Below are 23,774 nucleotides of genomic sequence, written 5' to 3'. Positions count from 1 at the left end.
TGAGCTACATTGTCATTATCCATGTCTTATGTTTGTTTCATTTTGGTAGCTGTCAAGCCAAAGAGAGTGACTATGCAAGAATACCAGACAAACACCCAGAGGAAGTATCCACTTCTAGGTAGGAATCCTATTTTTGTTTGGGTAAATGCTGTGTGTAAAATGGCATTATGTTTAAAAGACAAGACACTGAAGTTTTTATAGTGCAATCATGCACCATCTTTTTTTGTGGGGGGGGGTGAAAAATATGAACCATGTGTTTTTGTGAGGGGTCAAAAATGTGAACTGGTGTGACACTTCGATTACAACTACTGCAAGCATCTGAAAAATCTATTTCATTAGCTTCTTTCTTCAGGGAGGATATATATGTAATTGTCCACAAAATTCAGTTTGAATCTCCCCTTCATCTGTAGGAACTGAAAGCCAAGGGCTTTGGGGAAAATGGATGTATACTGTAGCTGTTAGATTCAAACTAGTTGAAATGGTGTAGTGTCTTTAGTTTCTTCAGAGAACAGTGAAGGGATGCTTAAGTAATAAAATATTAAAAGAAAGCACAAATGCATATATTACATATGATTTGTTGTAGGGTATTATGTAACCCTTATGGAAATAGTGACATAACAGTGAAGCACAGGTATTTAAGAGAAGCCTTAAATGGTGCAACTGTTAGACTGCGTCAACAGCAGAATTGTTTCCAGGTTGAGGACCATTTATAACCCCTAGGCTTGTATGCTGCAGTTGGTCACGTTCAACAGGCATCCTCTTAAAGGCCATTTACAACCTGGATCTAAAAATACTTACTGTGTTAGTTGTATGGAAGGAATACATCAAGTAGGGGTGTGTTCATTTATCGATTTTAGATGCAATTAAATCGATTTATGGGCCTGGTATTGATCCAACATCGGATATTGGTCAATTTTATCGTCATTAGAAAGAGGAAAATATTGGATTAATGAATGGTAGACTTTATACGAAGTTTAACACTTAATGATAATCCTTAAATGTTAGTCAAGACTGTTTGCCCGTCTGTGGCTTCATTGCCATCAGTGGGCAAAACAAAAATGGCGTATCGTGACTGTGGGGGGAAAGGTCAAACAAAAACAACTTTCAGCCAAAGCATGATTGCACAAGACAAAACAAATAAAGAAAAGGCAGTCCTTCTTTTTTAAGTCTTGTCTTAAAACCCACTTTTATTCTCTGGCTTTTAAATCGTGAGTCTTGTGATCCTGTCTTTTTTGTGTTTATTTTTTTTTCTATGTGTTTGTTTACTTGGGTCATTTTAAATGCTTGTAATTTGATTACTTTTATTGTTTATTTTTTATGGGCAGCACTCTAGAGACAGTTTTGTTGGTAATAGTTGTATATAAAGAAAGAGGATTGGATTGGATCACCACCAGAATTGACTATTAGAGTTCCCCTGTCACTAGAATTTGAAGAATTGAGACCACAAGAGGGAAAGGGAGAGAGTTGATTTTGGTTCCGAAAGACTGGAAACATGTTGACGACTGACTGGGAGTATGCTGACAAGAATTGATCTTGGACACCTGTTAGGTGGTCCATAATGGTATGACACCTCTTATAGACGCAGCATATGCAGTCACTGGCCAAATCATCATTTTAGCAGCGGATGTTTGTCATTGCATTGTAAGTGCAACAAGCATGTAATTGGACATCTTAAGATCTGAATCTGGTTTCCAACAAATGTGGGTGACCACTGAAATTGCAATTGTCTACAGACTCTTTCAACATAGCACCGTGCTTAATCATGCTACAAAATGAAGGCATAGCTGCGGATGAATGGCACGACAATGGATGTCAGGCTCTTGTCCGCCTAGCTTTTGTGCATTTTATTAAATGCAGTCAGCAAAAATACACTGTTATCCATAGTTGCCTGTCCATACCACAACCATAGGCCACTTGATCCACAACGTTGACATCAACAAACCGCTTACCTACACTACGCTATACATCAGGGGTCTCAAACATGCGGCCCGTGAGACATTATTTAGCGGCCTGCACCATATGAAAATTTAATGATGATGCGGCATGCGAGTTTTATATGAATGGTGCTTTACAGCGTCATACTAATACACTCTCGATTTTTCCGGGAGACTACCAATTTTCAGTGCCCCTCTAGGGGTAATCATTCTCCCGAATTTCACCCATACAATAAAATTAAGAGGGCACCGTGGAGGGGCTACCTTTGGCGTCCTCCACAACCTGTACAAACAGCATGCCAGCCCAGCCACATGTTGTGTTTGGCTTCTGTAGTCGCAGTAAGTGACTGCAAGACATAGTTGATCAACAGCCACACAGGTCACACTGAGGGTGGCTGTTAAACAACTTTAACACTGTTACAAATATGCGCCACACTGTGAACCCACACCAAACAAGAATGACAAACACATTTCAGGAGAACATCCGCACCGTAACACAACATAAACACAACAGAACATATACCCAGAATCCCATGCAGGCCTAACACTTCCGGGCTACAATAGGGGGCGAGGTTGTATATTGTAGCCTGAAAAGTTAGGGTGCGGATGTTCTCCCAATATGTGTTTGTCAATCTTGTCTGGTGTGGGTTCACAGTGTGGCGCATATTTGTAACAGTGTTAAAGTTGTTTATACGGCCACCCTCAGTGTGACCTGTGTGGCTGTTGTCAAGTATGTCTTGCAGTCACTTCAGTGAGTCTGCAGAAGCCTAATACAATATGTGACTGGGCTGGCACTGTTTGTATGGTGGAAAAGTGGACGAGATGGAAGGTTGTAGAGGACGCTAAAGGCATCCGGGTGAAAACCGAGAGAATGATTACCTCGGGAGAATGTCGGGAGGGGCACTGATATTCGGGTGTTTCCCAGAAAGATTGCGAGAGTTGGCAAGTATATTGCTAGAGCGGGAAAGCCATTCAAAGGTGAATTCATTAAAAAGTGCATGTTAGATATTTTAAAGAAATCTTTTTTCGCGGCCCAGCCCCCATTAGTTTCTGCATCCAGTGGCCCCCAGGTAAATTGAGTTTGAGACCCCTGCTATACATGCTATCAGCCATCTATGTACAGCGAAAATTTAGGATTCATCCATGAACACAACACCTCTTCAAAGTGTCAGATGCCATCAAATGTGAGAATTTCCACACTCAAGTTGATTTGGATGATAAACTGTAGTCCTTTGAGACCCCCGATAAGGTCGACCACAAGCAGATGAGCTACCCTGAGACATTTGCGCAAAAAATATGGTTGTTGCAGCAGCTGTTCAGGAGGCTGGTCTCCGATGATCTCAAAGGTGACTATCCTGAGGGCTAGTGATGGGCGCGAGAGCGTGTTACAAGGAGCGACGATGCATATATTAATTACATACATACTTTTTGAACCAGTAGCCATTCCTATAGTTTAGCTGTTTTTTACACCCATATAGGGAGGTAGCTTACATTGAAGCTATAAAGAAGGAAAATGGACTACAAAAAATATAGGGATGAGGATTGTTGATGTACATATTTAAAACAAAACATGATTGGTTAGGAGATGTACCTTAACTTGCTCTGGCAAGTTTATGGTTTAAAAAGGCATGGACACAGACAAAATTCAAATTTGTGCTTGGATCATGCCATCGGATGGAAGAGTGCCCTCTCCCTTGCTTGGACAATATCTCCAAAAATCCAAGGACTAATGTGGCGAAAGAGACTCTTTCATCTGGCTCCCCCTGCTATTGAGCAGCAAGAGAGGATTTTGATTTTACACTCGGAGGACAAGAGTTTGAATTATAATCGAATAGATTGACTCAGCGTCAATTACAATCCAAGTGTTGACGGGAGTGTCCGGCCGACCCAGCCTGGCCGGTGAGGTGGAGTGGTATCTCCTCACAGTTGCAGTCGAGGGCATCACTAGGTTGGTCAATGGTAATAACAGCGGACATCCGTGGCCCTCTGCAGTCGCTAAGCCTCTGTGCTTCCTCTTCTGCATAGCAGCCAGAGTTTGGTTGTGGTTGACCTGATCCTGCGAGTCACCCAGCTCACTCCAGACGCATTTTTAGGAAATTCCTTAAAGAATCCAGCACAGTAAGAGTGAGACCAAATTTAGAATGAATTTGAAACTTAACAATGTTAAGCTTTTTTTTTGTGATTGACGCGGTGCTATGCTTACACCAAGTTGAGCCTGCAATAAAGTATTATAAAAATGTATATTCAAAGTTTTTATCATTCTTTGTGCGAATACGTTCATGACGTAAAATGTTAGCTCTAAAGGGTTGTTCTAAATTAATTTCCACTTAAACATATGTCTTGTATGGCTTTCTACTCCTAGACCTCAAATCTAACCTAGCCAGTAAAAAGAGCCAAGATTCATTAGAGGCCATCTATCCAAAACAGCGGGGTTTGGGGTTCAGCTTGGCTTTAACAGAGGCTTCTCAGCCGAGTCGGCCACGAAAAAAACCAAGGCAGGTGCTGAACCAAAGACGGGTAGCCATCCAGCTGAGTAGAGCCTCATTGGGAGCAGCCGGGTAAGACTCTACTATGGCGGGACCCTTTGAACGGAGAGCTGGATCTAATTCATGAGTTCTGTGATGAGCGTACGGGTTAAAAAGCTGGTTAGGTTGCACCAAGTTAATTTGACCCACAAAATGAAGACTCTAAAAACTGTGAATTGGTCTGTCAGACATGTGGCATCAAAATCCAGTCATAGTCACTGGTCCGCATGGTGTCTGTCTTTTTAAAACTTGTTTGGTGTGCTTGCCCAACCATTTATAAACTTTGTCTTGTAGGCATGCAGCACCTTATCGAATGCATTTGTAAGGGACAGACTGAGAGGACATACTACCTTTGCACCCTCTGCAAACTGACGCTGGCTGCCCACACCGTCATCAAACACGTCCTTAGCTTTGACCACATCTATAGTTTCTTTGTAAGTAGCGATTACCCTGCAGTGAACAATAATGCTCCCTTGGTTGTGCATCATTAGGATGAAGATTATGTAAATGTTTTTATTTCAAGATTGGCTTTTGAAAAAAATGTTATGTTCTGATGTGCAACGAAGGCAGATTTTCACCGAGTTCTAAGATTCTGCTGACAAACTTGCACTACTTCAGATATTTTTTGTAATCATTTAGTTAGCATATTTTGGACAAGTATTGTTGGCGACCACTCGACACACTCTGCATTTGAGGACTGATTTGCAAAAAAAAACAATGCAGTTTGGTGGAAATTGGCTCAATGTGCCTTCAAAAACTTGCCAAATTGTCTGGTGTCCTCATTTATCTGACTTTGTGTTAGACCACCAAATTGGGAAACTGATTTTAGAGCAGTTAAGGCTTTAAAAGGAATTTAGTCGAGTGGTTTCCGCCTTCCGCCCGATTGTAGCTGAGATAGGCGCCAGCGCCCCCCGCGACCCCAAAAAGGGAATAAGCGGTAGAAATGGGTTTCCTAGTGTTGTCACAGTAGAACTAAAGTGACGTCATTGTTTGTGCAGAAAGCCTGGCACCCCTCCACTTTGGTGTCTAAGCAGTGTTATCGGGAGTACTCAGAGGGTTTCATGTCCATGATGTTAAATTTGGCAAAGCAGGCGGAGAAGCTTCAAGGACCTGGACGGGCCAACATGAAGGTTGAGACCATACTTGGTGCACATTGCTTTCGGTTTAAAAAAAAATTAAAAATTTGCTGACGTGATACTGTGTTTCAGCGACTGAGTCTGGAGCCTGATATTTTTGTATCAGTCAATTTCCACTCCTATGAAGATGGTGGGTGTCTTTTATATTTGATACATTTGTGTAGAAAGTCTCACAAAGTAGCTTGACTGGGGTTTTCTTGGCCTTGCAGCTTTGAACAAACTGGAGTCCATCGCAAAGAAAAAAGATGGAAGCAGCTTGAAAACGTGCATCAAACCTGCGGGAAAATTGGGTATGACAATACTCATTCACAAGCTTTGATTATGTCGAGAGCCGGCCCTCCTATAAAGTAAAGTATTCGGATGCTGTACCCCATCTCGCACCCAAACGTCTGCATCATATTGTTGAATGGTGTTTGACCTTCTGAACTGGCAAGCCAGCTATCAAAGAAGTGTAGGCAACCTGTTAGAATTAATTGTACAAATACTGTACATTACCATTTCTCAAAGCTCGTACTGCTTAGGACCACTGGATGTTTGAGGGCTGGCTCTAATTTGTGGCATTTGACATCCTCTATTATAATTTTAGTGTTGTGCATCATGTCTCGAACGGTTGAAAACTTCAGAGAGTTCTGGTGTACAATCAAAATTTCACTCAAATGGTTATGTATAACTTTCTTGGAATATTGCATTGTAATAACTACAATTTCAGCGTTTCTTTGAAAGACCACACAATGTACAGTGGTACCTCAACATATGAGGACTTCTAAAATATGAGCGGTCTCTGCTTTTTTTTTTTATGTTTTAAATTGCTAATATCAGCTATCATTTGAGTTCTGAGCATTGAAGTAATATATGGCTACAGCACATATCCAGAGATTGACACAATCTTACCTTCCAACCACCGGAAATTAGAAAATTATTGCGAAAGAGGAAGCTGGGGCTGACAGTGATGAAAAACCACTAAAAACAAGTCCAGCTGTTTAACCGATACGGGTAGTCAGTCTAGTCCGCATCCCACAAGCTGCAGCATTCTTCTGCGGCCAACAAACCACAGTTGTCCAAATGAAGAATATTTATCTATAAAAATGTGTAGAAACTAATTTAAGTGTTTTAATTCTGACTCTTCAAACTGGAAAGTCAAGCAATACTTTTGGTACACAAACGTACATATCGCTTGCTGTGAACTCTGACTTCCAGTCTGTCAGTCAAAGACGTCTGTGTGCAGCATTAATTATTTCCTTGCTGTTATTGTTACATGATAAAGAAGTAGCCTGTAGGAGACACCTAAAAGTCTGCTCCACAAAGTAAATGCTAGACAACATTTCATAAAACTACTTTAAGTTGTGGTACATCTATTGTAATGTTTTTCAAACAATATTTCTTATGTTTTTTTTGTTTTGTTTTGTTTTTTTTAAGTATTGTTGTATTGTAAAATTGGTCTTCTGGAAAGGCCAAATTGATTTCAATTTGAGATAAGTGTTTTACATGAGTTTACGAGCTTGGTCATTGAACGAATTGAACTCGTAAGTCACGATAGGCATCGCAAAAAGTGTTAACAACTTGAGTTATTACCAAAAAGATCACACTAACGAAAAAGGTTTAGTATAAGAAATAATAATAGAATGTTTCAGGAATCGGGACAAAGTAAATTTTTTTTTTTTCTCCAGACTGGCAGGGCATTGAGGTATTTAACTTAACTCCATCCATCAGTCTTTTTCTGCTTATCTGGTTCCGGGTCATGGGGTCTGCAGTCTCCGTAAAGAAGCCCAAACCTCTCAGTCTCCGGCCCTCCTCTAGCAGTTTTAGCAGGGGAGGGTTGCCTCAGGAATATGGGATCCTTGGCATCCTATGTGTTATCCGGTCTTTGAACAATCGCAGAAGGTTTTTATGGCCAGCAGTAACTCAAGCCTGTTGTTCAACGTTGGCTTACATCAAGTCTGTCCTTGGTCACTGCATCTGTTTATTATTTTCAAGGACAACATTTCTTGGTGCAAATGTGTCCAGTTTTGAGGCCTTGGTATTTTATCTCGGCTATTTACAGATTGTGGTCCTGTTTGCTTCATTAAGCTGTGGCCTCCAGCATTTGCTTGAGCAATTTGTTCATGGTCACTAGCAGTGAGGGATGCTGTCAAATTGAAGAAGCAGTCCTATCAGGTCCTTTTGGCTCATGGGACTCAGGATGGTGAGATTGACAGGCGGATCTGTGCGGTCTCTGCCTTGATGCAGATTCTGGATAAGTCCATCATGCTGAAGGATCGACGCTGGAAGACAAAAGTTCTCAATTTATCCGTCGATCTACGTTCCTATCTTCACCTATGGTCATGAGCTTGGGGTTGTGGCCGAAAGGACAAAATCACAGGTATAAACGACCGAAACAAATCTGGTGGGGGTGCTCTCCCTTAGCGAATGATGAAAACCTCTGTTTTAGGGAGGAGTTTAGAGTTAATTTGCAGCTCCTCCACATTGAGAGGATCCAGGTAAGGTGGTTTGAGCATCTTCTCATGATGCCCACTGGACGCTTCCCTGGGGAGGTGTTCAGTGCTCAACCTGACAAGTAGTAGGTCACGGAGAATACCCTTGCCACATTGGAGAGGCTCTGTCTCCCAGCTGGCCTGGAATGCCTCAGTATCCCCCGAGAGGAGCTGGAAGGAGTGGCTCGGGAAAGGAACTCTGGTCTTTTGTACTTTGGGCTGCTGCCATCACGACCCAACCTCGGATAAACAAAAAAAGATGGATGGAAGGCTAAATCAACAGGGAGTTTTTAGCTGTGTGAAAAGTTCCCACCCACAGTTTTAGGTCGAGATTCTATGTGGTTTCATGGAGCTTTTTCGAGCTTGCATGAGCAGTGGTGCAAAATGTCGTTAAGCCTTTTGGTTCTCTTCAATGGTAGTGTACTGTAAAGCAAAGACTTCTATGTTGGGTCTTTTCTATGTCATGGGAATGTGCTCGTAAATCTTTGATTTGATCGCTCTTGGTCTAGTTTCATAATCATTAATGCGGAAAGGGATACAACTTGAATACTTTTGGCCATCTAACCATTTCCATTTGTTATCATTGTTGTACACTTACAATGTATCAATTGTGATTGTGTTTCTTCTGTCAGATATTTCTGCTGTGCCACACATAATACGTTGTCAGGTAAAAGGCTTTCATCTTTTTTGAAACTTTTTCCAATGCACGGTAATTGCTCCGTTCACTACAGGTTTTGGGCATTATGCGTATACGAAAGATTGGAATGTAAACACACAACAATGGAGGAAATCCATGGTCTTTATTTACTTCGTCCTTTGCTGGTCACTGCAAGATGGATTATTATCCCAGAGGTGACTGATGGTAGAAACAAAACAATGTTGCAGTAAATTTAAAACTTTAGAGCAGGGTTCGGCAACCCGCGGCTCTTTGATCGCTCTGATGTGGCTCAGCTGCTAAATTGCCGACCCCAACGATTATTCTGGAAGGTTTCGGATTTTAGTGCATCTCTCAGAAATCACCCAGGATAACCTTCTCCAATTTTCACCTGGACTTCAATATTGAGTGTGTGCAGTGATGGCAATGCCTATAACCCCCTCTACGTGTCGTCGTGCTCTCTTTTACACCACGCGATTTGCGTGCCGACTGGTCACATTTTATATTCAGCCTCTGTTAATACACACAAGTGACTGCAACGCATACTTAGTCAACAGCCATACAGGTTACACTGAGGGTTGTAATATAAACAACTTTAACACTCTTACTAATATGCGCCACACTGTGAAACCACACCAAACGAGAATGACAAACACATTTCGGGAGAACATCGGCACTGTAACACAACATAAACACAAAAGGACAAATACCCAGAATCCAATGCATCCCTGCTCTTCCGGCCTACATTATACACGCCCGCTAGCACCAAACCCCGCCCACCTCAACCGACGCACAGAGGGGTTGGGGGGATTTGATGCTAGCGGGGGTGTATAATGTAGCCCGGAAGAGTAGGGTTGCATGGGATTCTGGGTATTTTATGTTAATGTTGTGTTACAGTGCGGATGTTCTCCGGAAATGTGTTTGTCATTCTTGTTTGGTGTGGGTTCACAGTGTGGCGCATATTAGTAACAGTGTTAAAGTTGTTTAAACGGGCACTAGCAGTGTGACCTGTATGGCTGTTAAACAAGTATGCCTTGCAATCGTCAGCGTGTGTCTGCAGAGGTCTCATACGACATGTGACTGGGCTGGCAAGCTGACCGAACGTGTTGTAGAGGGCGCCAAAGGTAGCACCTTCATAGCACGCCCTTATTACTGTTATTTGAGGGAAATCCAGCAAACATTCGCGAGAATAGTTGATCTGACATTCGGTAGTCTCTGGGAATATTCGGAAGGGTTGGCAAGTGTGATGCTGTCAAGCGGCATTCATATAAAACTCGCGGGCCCCACTATTATTAAATGTTCATATTAAGGTGCGGGCCGCATGTCTGAGACCCTGGTTTATACATAGCACAAAGTAAAAGAAACTTCGTATGCAGTGTTATTTCATTTTAAATTTTTAAAGAGTTTTGTGGCTCCCATTGTTTTCTTTATTTTGTGAAACGGGTCAAAATGGCTCTTTGAGTGGTAAAGGTTGCCGACCCCTGCTTTAGAGTTTGCGATACTGCTGCGTCCGAGCTAAGTCTAATAATGGCTGTGATCGGAGTTTTGTCATTTTTAGTTGTGTTGGCCCTGCGATGAGGTGGCGACTTGTCCAGTGTACCCCGCCTTCCGCCCGATTGTAGCTGAGATAGGCACCAACGACCCCAAAGGGAATAAGCGGTAGAAAATTTAGGGACGGCGTGGCGCAGTGGGAGAGTGGCCGTGCGCAACCCGAGTGGCCGTGCGCAACCCGAGGGTCCCGGGTTCAAATCCCACCTAGTACCAACCTCGTCACGTCCGTTGTGTCCTGAGCAAGACACTTCACCCTTGCTCCTGATGGGTTCTGGATGGCGCCTTGCATGGCAGCTCCCTCCATCTGTGTGTGTGAATGGGTAAATGTGGAAGTAGTGTCAAAGCGCTTTGAGTACCTTCAAGGTAGAAAAGCGCTATACAAGTACAACCCATTTATCAACCCATTTAAAATGGATGGATAGTTACATAAACTAAAACGGCACCACTGAATAACCAGCTGTGGTTTACGTCACCGATATGATACGATATATTAATGAAAATGAAGACCAATGGGAAAGCATCAATAACGAGTACAACTGCATTCCATTTGAAATGCAGTGGAAAAGTGCATTTTAGGGACACCAATGTGTTAAATGCTTTTTTTTTTTTAAATCACTTTTGTCTTTGCAGAACTGTGACTACTCATTTGAGTTAGCAGACCTTTATTTTCAGCACGTGCAAACTGAGAAACACAAAACAGTACGTCAATCCAGAAAATTGTCGTAAAAATCCAAGTTTGTATCATTAGATGCCACTTTTAACTTTTTTTTTTTTTTTTTTTTAAATCACCAGCTGACGAAGAAACTCAGGAGCCAGGGTAAATTGCTTGTTTCATTGCCTCAGTCTTATTTTAAATGTGATTAATTGGTTTACTTACTTTTACAGAAGAGAATACTGATGCTTGCAACCACAATGCAATGGCTACAAGTGCAGAAGGTTGTTGTAGCACAGCACAGATAGTTTGAAGGAATTAACATTCAGATCAGTCTGTGTGATGGGAGATGCTTCTTGTCTTGTCCGTTAGATCAGAAACCCCATCAAGATTTATTCAGTGAACTCCTCCTGGACTCTACTGCAGGTGACAATCAATTCAACTCACCACTTTTGCTTCGTTGTCTATTTCGATCATATGGTTTTGGCAACATTAGCTGATTATACATGTTTTTTTGTTTTTTTAGACACTTCCCAGGTGGTGATCTGTAACAGCACAGAAGCAAAGGAGGCCACACCCATTTTTGTCTGTTTTGTTTGCGAAGATGCTTTTCCCAAGTCACTTCTTCCAAACCACTTGTCCTCACCAAAACACCTTATACAAACACTAGTAAGCTCTTTTGTTTTTTTGTTTCGTAGATGTGACACTAAATTGGACTCTCGGTGGTCGTGTACTGTTGCTAAGCCACTTAAACAACTGTGGAAGCAGTCGAATGAAATGGTGCTAAACAAAAATATATTTTTTAGTTGTATCTGAATCCCTCGCGACTGCCTTTTGGTTGGCAAGAAGTTCCAGGCCAGAAGTTCTTGAAATCAATGGTGGCGATGGAAGTGAGTGAAAGAGGATGGTGTCAGAAAATTATTCAGGTAAAAAGCCAATTGTTTTTTGTTTTGTTTTTAATAAAAATGAAGCAGAAGTCTCTGTCATCTTGAAGAGTTTTCCTCCCTCAGGTGCTGGATTTACCCGCCCCAGTTTTGAGTAGTCTCAGCTCGTCAAGTTGCAAGACCGGTATGTGTCCACAGTTGACTCGTAACTAACTAGAGAATACTACTAGTCATTTTCATTCTTCAATTTATAGTGCTGGAAAGACTCAAGCGTGACCATGCAGCTATCCTGCAAAATAAAAGTAAACACATGTTGATATACTTGCTTTGTGAATGTAGTATGGACATTGTTTTATTTCCCTTATCCTAGCATTTTCATCTAAATATATTTCAATGTCTCTTCAGTTCCGCCGTGCCAAATGTTTAGCGAACACAACCCTTTTCCACTGTTGGGTGAGTAAAAGGGTATCGCTAATTTCAGCTTCATTGGGTGTCATGAGCTGTCATTTCACGCCACCTTGACATCACGATCACAGGGTGCGAGTTTCTGGAGATGCACGACTCCTACGAGCAGTCCCGTCAAGTCACGTCTGCTTCGTGTCTGCTGTGCCGGAAGCGGCTGTCGGACGCTGAATGCTTCGCTCATATTTTCAGCTCGGAACACGTCAAGATGTTTCTCGTAAGTTTGTCATTTGCACAATGTCACTCCATGCAGTTGGATGGTTAATTCATGTGGGGATGAACTTTTTTTTTTTTTTTCTGTGAAGGTGAAATTTCACCCTGGTTTGCTGAACTCTTCTTGCGATAGGACGATACTGCTGGACCTGGCAAGGCAGGCGGCACACCTTCACGGTGTATCACATATACAGGTATTGGAGATAAGACTGTCTTGTGTCAATCCTACAATCTTACCTTAACTCCTTCCACAGAAAGTAAAATTTGAGAGGCCCATCCAAGAACCTTGCGATATCTACAAAGGTGACTCTTTGAATTTACAATAAAGCTATATGTTCACTCACTGATTTTTATAGTTGATGTGGAGCTTGGTAATGTTTTCATAATACTTGTGTATTTACACTGTTGCTTCACTGTTTTCTTACACCAATCATAATCCTTTAAAGCCGCAAAAAGGAAGGAAGACAAAGGCGAGCTTCTTCCTGTAGTCACGAGAGAAACAATGGGTAAGTCAGGCCAAAGGCTTCAACATGTAGTAGAAACGGAAGGCATTCAGAATCTTCTCAATGTGAGGGCGTATTTGTCATTCACTTTAAAGTGTTGTTGAAAGCAAAAGTTGTCTCAAAGTTTAGGGAGCATGTTCCCATTTTACCCTACAAATACAAAATGTATACCCAACTTAGAAAGTGATGTGTGACGAAATGTGCAATATTTTTGACAGTGATGACTAATCAAACCAATTGTCAACATTGTGTATGCTTAAAGTCCCTAAAGATACCCCGATATCAAAGAACTGGAAGATTGCAACGCCTGCTCAAAAGCCTCCAGACAATAGTCAAAACAAACATTTGCAAAAGTCTGTGGGGAGCAAGTCTGGCACAGCTGATAAAGGCTGCATTGTAAAAGCAGCAGAGGTTTCTGTGAAGACAGGGGAGCAAACAAGTAAGGAGAAGCCCAAAAGCTCCCACATCCCTGCTAAAGTGGAGCCAAAACAAGAACAGAGCGAAGATGTTCGAATGTGTGCAAGCCAAGGCGGTAACCAGAAAAGGCTGCGTAAGATGCAAGAGACAATAGTTGACAACGCCCATAAGAAACGTCGTCTCAACTCCGAGAACGCATCATGTGAAGAAACGCTGAAGATGGGGACCACATCTGTCAAGAAGGAAGCAGTGCCAACTGTGATCAGTGAAGGTATGGTGGTATGATCCTTTTTATATTTTATTCTCTTCACTGGTTGAGGTTTATTTATTTCTATTTAATAAATGTCCACTTTATTTCTTGTCATCCTCTCTCTGACACAAATTCGGGACATGAAGCCAAGCAGGATATTAAGCAGGAAAATACCATGAAGTCTGAGCCACAAAATGCCCATGTGACTTTCTTTGTTCAACCTGAGCCCAGCATTACATTTAAAACCACATCAGGCACCAAATTGACCAAGATGACTACGTCCAAATTACCGACACCTGCAGCAGGTACATCTGGATTCAGTGCCAGCCAGTCAACCAAGTTGACAGACACCACCACATTGACAGCAAATGTCCAAAGGAGATGTTCAGAGAACACATCGTGCACCAGGGTCAATCTTGGAGCATCCTCTGGTGAGAATCTACATTTGAAGAGCACTGGGGGGTCTAATGTTGAAGCACAACCATCTCTTCAGAGGTGTAACCCCCATGCAGGACCTGCAAGCACAGCCAAGCAATTGTTTAGCAATGTGAAGCCAACTGGAACTGGTCCTAAAATTGGTAAGTACAGTGGGGCAAAAAAGTATTTAGTCAGCCACCGATTCTGCAAGTTCTCCCACTTAAAATGATGACAGAGGTCTGTGATTTTCATCATAGGTACACTTCAACTGTGAGAGACTGAATGTAAAAAAAAAAAAAAATCCAGGAATTCACATTGTAGGAATTTTAAAGAATTTATTTGTAAATTATGGTGGAAAATAAGTATTTGGCCTCTCTCACTGATGGAAGGAGGTTTGGGCTCAAAATCTCACGATACATGGCCCCATTCATTCTTTCCTTTTACACGGATAAATCGTCATGTCCCCTTAGCAGAAAAAAAGCCCCAAAGCATGATGTTTCCACCCCCATGCTTCACAGTAGGCGTGGTGTTCTTGGGATGCAACTCAGTATTCTTCTTCCTCCAAACACGACGAGTTGAGTTTATACCAAAATGGATACATGGATGATACAGCAGAGGATTGGGAGAATGTCATGTGGTCAGAAGAAAGCAAAATAGAACTTTTTGGTATAAACTCAACTTGTCGTGTTTGGAGGAAGAACACTTAGTTGCATCCCAAGAACACCATACCTACTGTGAAGCATGGGGGTGGAAACATCATGCTTTGGGGCTGTTTTTCTGCTAAGGGGACAAAATGATTGATCCGTGTTAAGAAACGAATGAATGGGGCCATGTATCGTGAAATTTTGAGCCAAAACCTTCTTCCATCAGTGAGAGCTTTGAATGGTTGACCAAATACTTATTTTCCACCATAATTTACAAATAAATTATTTAAAATTCCTGCAATGTGAATTCCTGGATTTTTTTTCACATTTTGTCTCTCACAGTTGAAGTGTACCTATGATGAAAATCACAGACCTCTATCATCATTTTAAGTGTGAATACTTGCACAATCGGCGGCTGACTAAATACTTTTTTGCCCCACTGTAACTTGTTTTTCCAATAAGCCAATGGGTCTAACTAACAGTTATTTTGTTTTTTTGCTTGATTTTAGGCTTAAACTACATAATTGTAGTTACCAGTGATGGAAGGAAGCAATCCTATTGCACTCTGTGCCGCATTCGATTGGAACGGTCCAGTCACCCAATGGAAAACATTCACCAGTACAACTATGTGGTGCGTATATTATTAAAAGTATGCCATATTCAAGTCAAAGTTCTATCAATGATTGACTGTTTTCAATTCGTCCGTAAAAGAAACTGAGGTTTCCAGAGTTGAATGACGAGCAGCTGGCAGGCATCAACCTGGAGAAGTTTGGGGTCTGCATGGCTGAGGTGGAGAAACTTTTGGGACAACGGTACATTCAGGTGAGTTTGTTTTTTAACCTGGTTTGGTGTCAAGATATTCCATAAGGTGTGCTTTGGTTGTCTTTTGGTTAGACAAGAAAAGTGACAAATGGCCAATACAAAGAGCTGTCTGATCTTCCGGAGGCCGAAGGTAAAATAAATTAAATAGATGTCGTTGCCAGACTCCATTATAAAAAAATTTCTCTCCAGCTTTATACAGATTAGAGAATCACTTCTGCGTGTCTTCATCTTCCAGCAATGCCACTTCACTTCCTTTAAGACGACCGTTTTCAGCCACCTCCTCACAGGACGTTTCGAGTCCCGAATATGGTAATTGATTGTTAGAGGAGCTGCACATGTACTCTACAGATTGTTCATACAATGCAGTATTTACTGGCAAACTCAGACCGCCTTTTTTTTTTTCCAGACAGTCAACAAGACAGGCTTGAGGACATAATAGAGGCCAACATTGAAGACGACAAAGCCCTACATCCTAGTATGTACCAAATACGCTTGGTTTAAGATGTTCCTTTCCTTCTTCTCCACATTTTGTAAAAATGCTGAAGATCATTGCCCAGTGTGTTGGGTTTAAGAATATGTTAGGGTCTTTTGACTGGTCGTGAAGTTAAGACACTTGACATTTTCAATCACCAAGTTGCCCTCTTCATCACGTGTTTGTATATCGAAAAAATAATGATAATGAATTGGATCTATATAGTGACTTTTTTGAGTGACCCAATTTTTTTACAATGTTTTCATTGTATAAGTGTCGCCCTTCTCATACTTAAGCGTGTTTTGTTTTTTTTGTTTATTAGAACATGCATTAGACATGGAAGCTGTACATGCCAGTGATGCTGTTCCATTCACTGACCTGGACCCCACTCGTGCAACCAAATCAATGATGGAAATGGATACATCTGGGTGCAGACAACAGCAGGAGATTGCGGCACGAGATTGTAGCTACACAGACACGATTCCAGAAAGTTGTAATGGCCGGTTAACATATGTGTTGCTGGCTTCTGTTTCAGTGACCACAGAAAAGAAGAATTTAAAAGGTCAGGATGGGAACTCCTCATCAGTGTTTCTGCAATTGGATCCTCTTCCTGCTTCAGTGACCACAGAACAGCACAATGTTGAAGGCTCGCACAGGTGCTCACAATCAGTGTTGCTGGAGTTGGACACACCTCCTGCTTCTGTGACCACAGAACGGCGGAATCTAGAAGTCTCGAAGGGACACTCACCATCTGTGTTGCTGGACCTTAACCCTCCTCCTGTTTCGGTGACCACAGAACAGCGGAATTTAGAAGACTGGACTGGGCACTCACCATCTGTGTTGCTGGACTTTAACCCTCCTCCTGTTTCAGTGACCACAGAACAGCGGAATCTAGAATGCTCGAATGGGCACTCACCATCTGTGTTGCTTGAACTAAACCCGCCTCCTGCTTCAGTGACTACAGAACAGCAGTTTCTAGAAGGCTCTAATAGCCGTTCACCATCAGCGTTGCTGGAACTGAACTTGCCTCATGCTTCAGTGACCACAAAAGTGTGCAATCCAGTTGGAAGCTGTCAGAATGCTGATAGACAGACTAGTTTGCAGAAAGAATCAAAAGTCCCTGAAAGTAACCTGGGATGCTCTTATCCTCAAGTGCCCGTGTTTTCAGGTAGGTCATGCTTTTACTACAGCAACCATTTAGAGAACATGTCTGATTAATTACCTTGTCGCAGGCAAAGCAAGTAACTTGAGTACATTTTTGTGGGTGAAGGGATCGTACAACCAGCCAATCGTAGGTGGGTAAGCATCTCTTCTAATAACCGTTGCTGTAAAGCAGTCACGTTAACTATAAAACATACTCTGATCAGGTCTGGCGTCTGTGTACGAGTGTCGTGGAATGGCTGGAGATTCGCTGTACTTGTGCGAGAGTTGCAGTCAGAAACTCTCAGTCAGTGACATCTGCCAGCATGTATTTGGCAGGGAGCACCAGCTGAAATACTTGGTAAGGGTTCGCAGAGTCAAAGTGTGGACGCCGTTGCTTCTGCATTGTTAATTTATAATTTTCTCACAGCTAAAGAATTATCCTCAGTTTATGGACACATTTTGGGATGAAAAGGATCTGCCAGAGGACAAAAAAATGGGTCTCCTAAAGGACGTAGCGCACGGGGTCTCTCAACAGGAGCATTTTAAGAAGATGGATGCAAAGGTAGTTTTAATGTGCATGTCACTAATGCATTACAGTGGGGAAACTTCACATTGCTAATTGTGGCTTTTTCCTCTTTCAAAGGTGTGCTTTCTCATTCGAGACCTCTATGACTACGTTTTAACAGCTCCATTCAGTGAAGGTAGCAGCAAACGCCTCTTATGATTGACTTTATTGATTCTGCGCAAACACAGCATCAACCGTTCAACTCTGTTGTTCAAAGCTCTTGACGCCCTTCAGAACGGAAAGAAGCAGAGTTTGGTATGTAAGTCCATCGTCACATTGCAACTAAAGGGTAAGTCCTATCTTTTCGCGATCTTCATTTTTTTCCTCATTTTTTCGCTTGCCAAAAATAATGGCTACCATAATAATTGGATTGTATCCTGAAAGCAAAATAACACTTCCATTGTGTTTATTCTCCACTTTCTCTCTTGGAAGGGAGCCAAAAATCAAAAGAACAGATTGGACATTTGAATGAGAGAGGACTTTCCTCTGAGCCTCTGCACTCTGCAGCTAGCATGTCCCTCCAACATCAAGAGAACCACAGAAGCTCCCTTTCAAGTCCTATCCCCAAAACACCTGATTGTCAAGTAAAAGATGAACTGATTCCTTCAGAGTCCAGATCACCGGGACCCTCTGGTGTTATTTCTAAGTCACCTCCAATTTTTAAAGTGAAGGATAAACTGATGCTCTCATCTGGATCTTGTGTATCTCCTGATGTTATCTCCAAGTCATCACCTCGTTTTCAAGTGAAAGATGAACTGACATCTGAGTCCAGATGTCCTGTAACTCCAGGCGTCAACTCCAAGACGCCACCTAGTTTGCAAGTGAAAGATGAACTGATATCCTCAGAATCCAAATGTCATGTAACTTGTGGTGCTATCGCCAAAACACCACCTAGTTTTCAAGTGAAAGATGAACTGATACATTCTAAGTCCAGATGTCCTGTAACTCCTGGTGTTATCCTCAAGTCACCACCTAGTTTTCAAGTGAAAGATGAACCGACACCTGAATCCAGATGTCCTGTAACTCCAGGTGTTATCTCCAAGACGCCACCTAGTTTGCAAGTGAAAGTTGAACTGATGCCCTCAGAGTCCAGATGTCATGTAACTTGTGGTGCTATCTCCAAGGCACCACCTAGTTTTCAAGTGCAAAGTGAACTGATACCCCCAGTACCCAGATGTCCAATTACTCCTGGTGCAATCTCCAAGACACTGCCTGTATCTGCTGATTCTCTTGCAAAAACACCACCTATTTCTCATGTGAAAGATAAACCCAGTGTGTCGCAGTCTAGATCTCTTTCAATGTCTGCACCTATCTCAAGAATGCCGTCTGGTACTCAAAAAGCTAAAGATGAATCTATATTCTCTGAGTCCAGATCACCTGTATGTGGTGCTCCCATCTCTAAGACACTGCCTCAATGGAAAAATGAACAGATGTTCGCAGAACCAATAGTTAATGGAGATCTGGACAAGCGTTTCAAAACGCTACCTAATGCTCAAGTGAAAGATAAAACTATGGTATCAGATTGCAGATTGCCTGCAACTACTGATCCTGTGCCCAAGATTCTGCCAATTTCTCAAGTTAAAAATGAGTCTGTACTCATGGCCTGTGGATCTCCTGTAACTGCGGTTCCCATCTCAAAGGCATCTCCAAAAGTCCTACAGAAATCGGAATCGACACTCTCAGAATTCAGATCTATTCCCAATGTTGAGGAACTGTCAAGCTCAAATTCCCCCATAACTGTCAGTTCAGCAATTCGTCAAGATGAATACCATCTTACCAGAAAGAGAAAAGCTAATCAATCTCTCTGTGAATTCATTGAAACGTATATCAATAAAACCCAAGTTGATGATCCTCAGCCAGCCAAATACACACGCAACAGCATTGTTCACTCTAGGTGGGATGTTACTCCTGCTATTAGAGAGGCCTCTGTGGAAAATATCCTAAAATCGGACACAAAATTGGACTCTAAGGAACAAATTGCTGGCATCACTGACAATTCTGTTACAAAACCTTCTGACACTACATCAAATATGTGGTGCTCAAAGTCTGTGCAGACTACTGCCTCAAGTCTTAAATCTGAAAGTAGGAGTTTAACAAGTTGTAAGATTAAAACTAATCCGTCCACAACATCTGAGCCGTATAAACAGGACAGCGGACATATTGAGCCAGACAATCTATCACAGGAGCATAAGTTGGTACGAGAAAAACATTTGGCTTTACTGGGAGGTTTTGAGTACAATACCCTGTTGGGTGACGCTTGTGTGAGGACCGAACCAAAGTTTGCTCCTATACCTCGGTCTCAAAGCAGTACGGATCGCACAGAGGGCTCCCTGCATCAAAGTACAGTTTTGGCAAATGCTGTGGACATGGAGTCAAACCATGAGCTCCTTGGTACTACAGCGGGTCCTACTGAGACTCTGCTGTCAGATTTGGCCGGTTGCAAATCAAATCCTTACACTGTGCCTATTAACGATAACACTTCATGTGAAAGACTAAATCCTAATGAAGCATCAAAAGAACTGCCTGTCCAGGCCAACCACTTTACCATACCCCTGGCAATGGGGTGGTTGAACCCACAAATGCAGCAGTGGGTGGAGCAGCAGAAGCAACAGCAGTGGGTGGAGCAGCAGAAGCAACAGCAGTGGGTGGAGCAGCAGCAACAACAGCAGTGGGTGCAGCAGCAACTACAACAACAACAACAACAGCAGCAGCAGTGGGTGCAGCAGCAACTACAACAACAACAACAACAGCAGTGGGTGCAGCAGCAGCAACAACAGCAGTGGGTGCATCAACTACAACAACAGCAGCAACTACAACAACAACAACAACAACAGCAGTGGGTGCAGCAGCAACTACAACAACAGCAGTTAGAGCGGCAGTAGCACTCGACCTGAGCAAGGCTGATGCAGACTGTCGCGAAAGTCGCCACTGGCGCCTCCTATTTCCAGACTTTCCGTGATGTTGAGTTAAATGAAGGCGCACGGGAACATGGCAGTGTAACGTGTTGACACTGGCACAGTTCCCTCAAAGACTCCAAAATGTTTTCTTCTGCCAAGACTGCTTATAAAAACGTATGTTTACATTTTACACTGACTTTCGTTATGTTCTGTTATAGTGTGGACACTGTACAAGTCTGGAGGAACAGACATAACTGTTTTAAGGGACTTTATTTTTAATGTACAGCTAGTTTCAGTAAGTCTGTTTCTGCTCTTGGTGGATTTTTGCACAATAAAGTGTAAAAACCAAACAATTCCGCCACCGTTTGACATTTGTACTTTAATATTTTACCACATCCCTGGGAATATATTATTTATGGTGGCTGACTACTTTATTTTATACATGGAAATGAGATTTAATAAATGTGACACTTTCTAAAGACTGTTTTATTAATATATGTGGTCCGACAACGTCTTGGCAAGTTTTTATTGCTTTTTGCTTTGAGTTATAAATGACGGAGACAAGAAGCAATTTTCTGATACACTCGAGTGTCATTTTAGGAGTGTCTTTGATGTGTTTTTCTGGGCTGAACGGCGACACGGGAGTGCAGCTGGATCAAAAGAGACGTCGGAGACGCTTTATTTAACCAAAGGTTGCTTTATTTCAAGCGAGCGTCGTTAAACAGGACTGCAGTTCCTGGAGGAGGTCAGGTCAAGAAAATATGTCTCTCCTAATTTGGAGGAACCAAACCACAGTCTTATATTCCCTCTTTCTCTATCTGGATGTGTGTGAATTCAGGAGAGTACAACCTGACCATGTAAGGAGATGTTCGTGTGAGCAGCGTCAAGGCCAATCGAGGGAGTCAAATCATAGATAAGGATTGTTGTTTTTCCAAGCGAACAGACTCTCGTAACCAATTTTTGCATTTCAATACGCCTCTCCAAGTTGTGATCCAACTTATGGTTCAGTTCAGAAATCGCCAGTGTGTGATCCCAAAGCTCGACCCATGCCTTCCATTGCGACGAACAGCCTTTGAGCCCCTTGAATAGCTGCCGTTGTCTTCCTAATTTGACGATACACTATTTGTAAGTGTATATTGTGTTTTTTATGTTGATTTAATAAAAAAAAAAAAAATATATATATATATATATACATATATAAATATATATATATATTTTTTTTTAATAAAAAATTCTTCTGCGGCCCGGTACCAATCGGGCCACGGCCCGGTGGTTGGGGACCACTGGCTTAGATGACAGGTGTCCACACTGCAAAAAGTCAGTGTTCAAAAACAAGGGGAAAAAAATACCAAAATGAGGGGTATTTTATTTGAAATAACTAAAATTTTCTGCCAACAGAATAAGAAAATTTGGCTTTCAGACTTTCAAAAACAACTAAAATTAGCTAACCTCAGTGAACTCAAAAATACCTCACAATAAGTATATTCTAACTAATAAGTGTACTACTATATGAGTACGTATTTTCTATTGTTTCATTGAAAATAAAACGGCAAAATGTCCATTTGGCTGTCATATGTTTTAACATAGTTATGATTATTTTATTTTTTTACATGCTTGACATAAATGATTACTTTTTAAAAATAATTTTGTACTTGTGAGTGTTGATGGTGCAGCTTTGAAACAGTTGGTATTCTAGTTTCAAGCATGTTTTACTCAATATAGGTCATCAAATCTAATCAACTAGCTGTAAAATCTTACTGAATGATAGTAGTCACCGTTGTAGAACTTCATCCACAGAGACCTCGCCGCACGTCACTGCATGCTGAACGAGAACATGAACTTGTGCGTGGCAGACTTTGGTCTGTCCAAGAAGATCTACAACGTCCTTAAATAAGTGAATAAATTAGTAAACTGTAGATGAAAATTTCCATTAAATACATTAATGACACATTTAGTAGCGCATTGTTTTTATTTTCTATCATAATTGATGACACAAGTAATTATCTAAACTGTACACAGCTGTGGAGTGTCAAATGGGACATCATTCAATACATAAAAACATCTTGAATTAATTAAATCATTAATACATCATGAATTGACTAAATAAATCATGAATTAAATTCTGAAATCATGGAATAATGAATGATATCAGGAAATACATAAGCAATACAATGTCATTTTTACATTAAATCAATAAAACACATTAAATTAAATACTACATAAATAATTGTGAAATCTTGTAATGATTAAATCATGAAATCATTAAATTCAATCTGAAAATAAACAAATGTGATTTTAAATTAAATACATTAATGACACCTTTTAAAAACACATTTAATTAAATAATAAACAAATAGATCCTGTCATAATTAAATCATGAAATAATGACCTAAATCGTTAACTAAATTCAATCAGAAAATAAACAAATGTGATTTTTACATTAAATACATTGTCACCTTTAAAAACACATTTAATTAAATATTAGACAAATAAATCATGTCATGATTAAATCATGAAATAATGACCTAAATCATTAACTAAATTAAATCACAAAATAAATCAACAATTAAACATGATTTTACAATAAATATATTAAGAACACATTTGATAAAATAATTACAAATAGATCTTTAAATAGTTAATAAAATCATTACCTAAATTAAATCAGAAAATAAATTATACAAATTAAATGAAGGAATAAATCATTATATAATTACATTAAAAATGTGTTGAATCAAACAACGAAATCATTAAATACGTAATTAAATCAGGAAATGAATAAACAATCAAACACAATTTTACACTAAACAAATTAAAGACAGACTTAACAACACATTTATGTATTGAATTCCAATTATAATTAATTGATGACACATTTAAGTAATTATGTAGATTATGATTGTTGGATGTACACAACTATGGAGGGCCAAATTGGACAAAATCTAATAAATAAATACATGTTTAAAATAATTCCTTAAATGTGTCATCAAATTAATTAAACCACTAAATAAATCATGAAATTACTCAATGAATTAAATCACAATAATTCAGTCATTAAAAAAATAATGAAACACTTACATAAATAATAGTCATACACAAAATGAGTCTTTTGGATTTGTGGGTAAAAAGCGGCACCGGAAGTGAAGTCATGATTATTATTT

At 40.8% G+C, this 23,774-nt stretch overlaps 1 protein-coding gene across 5 annotated transcripts in view; it reads left to right on the top strand.

Moving 5' to 3' along the window:
- The window catches only part of LOC133550949 (uncharacterized), a 31,188-nt gene extending 10,096 nt beyond the window's left edge, over positions 1-21,092 (top strand). For 2 of the 5 annotated variants that reach the window (XM_061897131.1, XM_061897133.1), the window contains 34 exons: positions 50-118; positions 4,754-4,893; positions 5,458-5,589; positions 5,668-5,725; positions 5,805-5,885; positions 8,699-8,733; positions 10,903-10,971; positions 11,065-11,089; positions 11,158-11,208; positions 11,297-11,350; positions 11,451-11,593; positions 11,731-11,850; positions 11,935-11,992; positions 12,063-12,110; positions 12,214-12,261; positions 12,345-12,487; positions 12,576-12,677; positions 12,738-12,786; positions 12,930-12,989; positions 13,249-13,674; positions 13,800-14,231; positions 15,224-15,345; positions 15,426-15,536; positions 15,609-15,666; positions 15,726-15,845; positions 15,943-16,011; positions 16,331-16,471; positions 16,544-17,176; positions 17,241-17,303; positions 17,376-17,509; positions 17,579-17,713; positions 17,795-17,852; positions 17,934-18,005; positions 18,149-21,092. In XM_061897131.1, coding sequence (XP_061753115.1) covers positions 50-118; positions 4,754-4,893; positions 5,458-5,589; positions 5,668-5,725; positions 5,805-5,885; positions 8,699-8,733; positions 10,903-10,971; positions 11,065-11,089; positions 11,158-11,208; positions 11,297-11,350; positions 11,451-11,593; positions 11,731-11,850; positions 11,935-11,992; positions 12,063-12,110; positions 12,214-12,261; positions 12,345-12,487; positions 12,576-12,677; positions 12,738-12,786; positions 12,930-12,989; positions 13,249-13,674; positions 13,800-14,231; positions 15,224-15,345; positions 15,426-15,536; positions 15,609-15,666; positions 15,726-15,845; positions 15,943-16,011; positions 16,331-16,471; positions 16,544-17,176; positions 17,241-17,303; positions 17,376-17,509; positions 17,579-17,713; positions 17,795-17,852; positions 17,934-18,005; positions 18,149-20,598 — 6,509 coding nt within the window. In that variant the 3' untranslated portion in view covers positions 20,599-21,092. The remainder of the gene's footprint in view (positions 1-49; positions 119-4,753; positions 4,894-5,457; positions 5,590-5,667; positions 5,726-5,804; positions 5,886-8,698; positions 8,734-10,902; positions 10,972-11,064; positions 11,090-11,157; positions 11,209-11,296; positions 11,351-11,450; positions 11,594-11,730; positions 11,851-11,934; positions 11,993-12,062; positions 12,111-12,213; positions 12,262-12,344; positions 12,488-12,575; positions 12,678-12,737; positions 12,787-12,929; positions 12,990-13,248; positions 13,675-13,799; positions 14,232-15,223; positions 15,346-15,425; positions 15,537-15,608; positions 15,667-15,725; positions 15,846-15,942; positions 16,012-16,330; positions 16,472-16,543; positions 17,177-17,240; positions 17,304-17,375; positions 17,510-17,578; positions 17,714-17,794; positions 17,853-17,933; positions 18,006-18,148) is intronic. The other 3 variants (XM_061897132.1, XM_061897135.1, XM_061897134.1) reach the window with 3 other exon arrangements.
- The last annotated feature ends 2,682 nt before the right edge of the window (positions 21,093-23,774 follow it).

Source organism: Nerophis ophidion, linkage group LG04 (assembly GCF_033978795.1).
Source record: "Nerophis ophidion isolate RoL-2023_Sa linkage group LG04, RoL_Noph_v1.0, whole genome shotgun sequence".
NCBI classification, from domain to species: domain Eukaryota; kingdom Metazoa; phylum Chordata; class Actinopteri; order Syngnathiformes; family Syngnathidae; genus Nerophis; species Nerophis ophidion.
Note: the sequence above shows the minus strand (reverse complement) of the source record. Positions and strands in the feature narration are given on the sequence as shown.